Genomic DNA, 5346 nt, shown 5'->3' with positions numbered 1-5346 from the left:
CGACTTTGTCAAGAGTCACTGTTAACCGGAATTGCTGGTTTCATCATCCTCTAGTCAATTTGCCAACTCACTTTTTTTTTTTTCTTCACCCAGAAACATTTTCTGCTCAAACATAGTTCCTGTTTCACAGGAAGTATGCTAAAAACTAACAGCGATCAACGCATTAGCTAGGGAGAGAGAAAACCAGTGCACTTTGGGGACTCCCCTTGAGGTTTTTCAGGTGAAATGCATTTAGAAAATGACTAATCATGTGCTCTTGATACTTATTGAAGGGACAAGAAAAGATGTACCAGCAAAAGAACAACTTAAATGAACAGAAGAATGTTTCTCTCATAAACAAAGCCTAGAAAATGTACAGTGACTACAGTTCTGCCCTATCAGCATTAGTGTCCTTGAGCAGGGCACTTATAGGGGGACTGCCCCTCTGATTAGTGTGCTATAAGCAGCTTAAGCATCTGCTAAATGACAAATAACTAAGTCCAAAAGTTGAGGTTTCAGTTCCTTTCACAGTCCAAACAGAGATTGCAGGCATGTTACATCATAAACTAAATATTAAAACACAAGACCAGGGACGTTCCCACTCTGTTCTCAGAAATAGGGAAGGTAATTGGATGTTTTTGGACACTTAAAGGGTTAGTTCATCCAAAAATGAAAATTTTCTTAGCATTTACTCACCCTTAAGTCATTCCGAATCTATACAAAAGAAGATATTTTGAAGAATGTTGGTAACCAAACAGTTTTACCACTGACTTGCACTGAATTTCTAAAAATATCTTCTTTTATGTTCCACAGAAGAAAGAAAGCCATAGAGGTTTGGAATGGCATGAGGGTGAGTAAACGGTGACAGAATCTGTCACATTTTTAAATGTTTGAGTTGTATTGCTTTAGAATCAAAATGTCAATCTGAATAGCATCTGCTAGAGATTTCTTAAGTTATAACTAACTTCTCTTATAGTGGCCTGGTACCCTCCACATCCCAATGAATTTTGCATATTCTACATCTAGATTTACAATGTTGATTGAACGCCTATAGTAGTATGTAAAGCAAACAGCCGCTGTTTGCTCTCCACACAAACATAGAAGTCGAGGTGACAGACTTCTCTTTTAACGGGCTGCAACAGCTACACCTTTAATACACAATTCCTGCACTGTTACAGGATGCTTATACAGAGGACCACCTGTAAATCATACAATATTTAGGCTATTCCAAATGTACTTCTACATTTCAAATGATAAAAATCCCAAAACCATGTGATGAAACCTCCCATACAATTGACATAAAGGGATAAATTAATGAATGACTCAGTTTCTAAAATTTTTAAGGGTTCCCCGTTATGAGAGTCGCATGCAGATTTTATGAAAAAATATTTTCCAAACAGACTTCATGCAAATTTATGCTGTCCAAATAGTGAAACCCACTTTGCCTACACTCTCACTCTCAGGAGGGATTTTTAGGACATGAAAGTCTTCTCAGAAGTTTCTCCTTTGTTCAGCTGTTCCTTTGACGGTACATCTTCGTTCAAGTAAATGTTTGCTAATGAGTCTGTTTCAATTACAGCTAATTTAACCTCCTTCAAATGGTATAGGGATCAAAATGCACAGGCTTTCACAACAAAGCTGAACGGGATCTTAAGCGCTTGATCTCGTTTCCTAATGAACTGAGGGGATTAAAAAAGATATTTTCTGATGCAATCATTTGTAATAGTTAAATTCAACTCATTCAGTGTACTTTTCTTACAATAATATAAAATAAAAAGGCATCAGACTTCTGAAACAAGGTCTAATGGGTTCCTGACCATTTGATGTAATTTGAAAAAGATGATGTAATTGAAAAGATTAAAAAAAAAAAAAAGCAATCCTCTTTTAAAATCAATATTGACACAAAATGATGTAGTTTCAGAAGCACTAAAATTCACATGCACACATGAATTTTGTCAGCTGAAGTAGCTTTTCATGTCAATATGCAAAACAGGCTTACGTCAATCTACAAAGTGTATAGATTTGAAAAAAGAAAATGGAAATAGAAAAATGAAGGGCATGAGATTAAATAGGCTAACTGGAATTTTTTTCACAAAAATCTAGTGTGCTTTGCTGTTTTGCAGATCAAGAATCAACTAAAAATAATGCTTTATTTTTATAAAAAATAATGAACATGGCTTTAGACCACATTTATATCACATTTTTGTTGAATTTATTTACAATTAGATCGAAATTAATAAGGTCATATTCTTTACATAATTTTATTTTTCTTCAAGTCTAGAATTTTTATTTAAAAATCCATATGAAAAATATTGTTATGAGTATGAATGTCCACGGCGTAAACATGAAACTTACATCAGCTAATTTAAGTCAAGCAGACTGACGTCCAAATACGTCAGAATACGTCAGTGGTCCCGGCAGCCAATCGCAGCGCCCCACGACGGTAGAAAAAGAACGCGAGCGTTTCCATTTCTTCAATTTTCAGCGATCGAAGGGGAAGTGCATACGGGGAATTAAGACGATTTTTTTAGGACATTTTTCCCACCCCTAAACAATACAGTAAGGGGTCTTTGCACAGATCCTAATCCACAAAACTACACAACATGGTCGTAGTTACAGCAGGGACCGGAGGAGCCCACAAAGTCCTTCTAATATCGGGAAAACCGAGCGCTTCGTCCGTGGCGACACAGGGCGGATACAGCCGTTCAATATCTGTCATGATACCGAACCAAGCCTCTTCAGACTCCGACTCCACCATCTCTGGACAACCACTGCGCAAAAGGCAGAGACTCACACATCTGAGCCCAGAGGAAAAAGCACTTCGAAGGTGAGACGAGCTGGGATTTAATTTCATCATCCTTTCATCTATTTAGTTGGTTTGAAACCGGGTTAAACCGAAATAATTCACCAGAGGGCCAACATTTAGTTTCATACATTGACGCTCTAATTTGTAAAATTCAGGAATTGCTAAAAATGAACCAAAATGAACCAATTTGACCCTTCCATACGGAAGAATTTGAATCCCAGCCAAGATTAGTGGGGTTTGCCGGTCAGTCCCTCCCCCTCTGAATCAATATAGTTGCCTGCGTGGCAGGAACATGACTGCGCATGCGCTATTTCCTCAACATCGTCTGACCTGCCAAAAATGGTTTGCTTAGTAAAGAGGAAATGTTTGTTTTATATAAAATAGCTATAGGAATATATAAATATTAATTGAATAAACAAAATAAAATGTGTATATATATATGGTTTTCCCACTATATCATGTTCCAGATAAATCTTATATATATTGTTTAGCCAAAAAAAAGTATGTTAAACAGCTATGATTTCATTCTTAGGAAACTGAAGAACAGAGTTGCTGCACAGACGGCAAGAGACAGAAAAAAGGCCAAAATGGGGGAGTTGGAGCAGCAAGTTTTGGAGTTGGAGCTTGAGGTACTTTGGCTGACCCTTATCATATATATTTTTTTTTTTTTTTTTTTTTTTTTTTTTTTAAGTTCCATCTAATGTGCAAAATAGATCTTCATTTATTTTTCCCCTCCCCCCTTTGCTGCTCAGAATTAATTTTGATGTTTTTTCACAGAATCAGAAACTTCATGTCGAGAACAGGCTGTTGCTAGAGAAGACGAGCGAACTGATCAGTGAGAATGAGGAGTTGAGACAGAGACTGGGGTTGGATACCTTGGAGGAAAAAGAGAAGGTAAAAAGACTGTAGTTTGTCGTACTATCATTAGTTGCTAAACGGGTGGTTAAAAGAGTAGTTTTTCCACTTCCCGCTAACGCCTCTCATTCTCTTTTAGGTTCAGGTACTGGAGTCCGCAGTGAGCGATTTGGGTTTGGTGACCGGGTCTTCTGAGTCCGCAGCACTCAGGCTACGTGTGCCTCCGCAGCAGGTGCAGGCCCAGCAGTCCCCAAATCTGAAGACTTCACCATGGATACTCACAGCCCTGGCCCTGCAGACACTGAGGTAAATATCCCGCGGTTTTGTCTCTTGGTTTTCCGAGGTTTAGAATTCTCTCATTTGCTGTGCACCAACAAAAACTAACTTTGAATTCTTGTCGCCTGCAGTCTGATCTCTTACTTGGTATTCTGGACATCCTTGACCCAGAACTCTTCCTCAAAACAGAACTCCAAGAAGCACAGGAAGCCCACCAAGAGCTTGAGCTGGTTGGGGGTGCCGGAGAGCAAGTACCTTCCTCCCCACCTGCAGCTTTGGGGCCCGCACCAGTTAAGCTGGAGGCCCTTAATGAACTGATCCACTTTGACCACATCTACACCAAACCCGCAGAGGTGGTGAGCGAGGAGAGCATTTTCGATATCAAAAGCGAGGATTCCGTTGCCTTCTGTGAGGTCGATGAAGAAATCGAGGTGGAAGTCCAAACGGTGTCCGTTAAAGACGAACCAGAGGAATTGGTCATCCCTGTGACAGATCAGAATCCAGACGCGGTTGATGACTTCCTCTCCGACGCCTCTTCCTTCAGCGACTACGAGAAGGTTTCGTGTCTGACGGATGCATACAGTGACTCTGGATGTGAGAGATCTCCCTCCCCCTTCAGCAACATTTCATCCCCTCTCTGCTCTGAGGGCTCTTGGGATGACATGTTTGCTACTGAACTCTTTCCCCAACTGATTAGTGTCTGAAAGTTGCATACAATATCCAATACGCCTGCCTTTGCTCTTTTATTGTAAGTGATTGCCATGTGCTTCATAGTTATAGTATGACAGTAGCATATAACCCCTCTTGCAATTTAGACCAAAGGCATTGCTTTAAGGCTTCTGTTGTAATATTGCAGGTCTATTTGTGTGCGAGACTTGCGGCGACTCTATGTACAGTTCAAACGCAACTCAGTATTTTTGTCAGGGAAGGGGATGGGGGCTAATCCTTTTAAAAGTAGACCTATTTATTTGTTTATCTCCCTTTTCTAGAGTTCTGTATGTAATCTGTCTCGAATGCTTAATGTACAACTTAATTTTATTGTAAATGCTCTCCTCAATCATATTGCATTAAAAAAAATCTGCATTGCATAACATGCTTTGTTGTCTGACTTTTGGAATTTGAACGTGCCAGAGCTCTTACCTGCTTTCTATTCCATACTCCATTGTTTAGCTTCCTTTAAAGGGATGGCTCACCCAAAAAAAAATTTTCATTCTGCCATTTACTTTCCCTCAAGTCCTTCCAAACCTATTGTCTTCTGCAGAAGACAAAAAAAAAGGTTGATATTTTAAAAATGATTCAGGTGTTTGTGTTCATTGTTTCTCTAACCCAAATGACAACCTTCCAATTCAGTGGAAAATGTGTTTATCTAAACTAGATAACCGTTAACTCTTAACTTGAATGTATCCATATACTTTACACGTAGAGTTCTT

General features: G+C 39.1%; 1 protein-coding gene across 1 annotated transcript; it reads left to right on the top strand.

Moving 5' to 3' along the window:
• The first annotated feature begins 2440 nt into the window (after nt 1-2440).
• On the top strand, nt 2441-5007 carry xbp1 (X-box binding protein 1). Its single transcript, XM_048188944.1, is given in 6 exon segments — nt 2441-2806; nt 3318-3414; nt 3563-3679; nt 3780-3860; nt 3863-3946; nt 4048-5007. Coding segments are annotated over 6 exon segments (1176 nt in total). The 5' UTR covers nt 2441-2582; the 3' UTR covers nt 4621-5007.
• The last annotated feature ends 339 nt before the right edge of the window (nt 5008-5346 follow it).

Source organism: Megalobrama amblycephala, linkage group LG4 (genome assembly GCF_018812025.1).
Source record: "Megalobrama amblycephala isolate DHTTF-2021 linkage group LG4, ASM1881202v1, whole genome shotgun sequence".
NCBI lineage: Eukaryota > Metazoa > Chordata > Actinopteri > Cypriniformes > Xenocyprididae > Megalobrama > Megalobrama amblycephala.
Note: the sequence above shows the minus strand (reverse complement) of the source record. Positions and strands in the feature narration are given on the sequence as shown.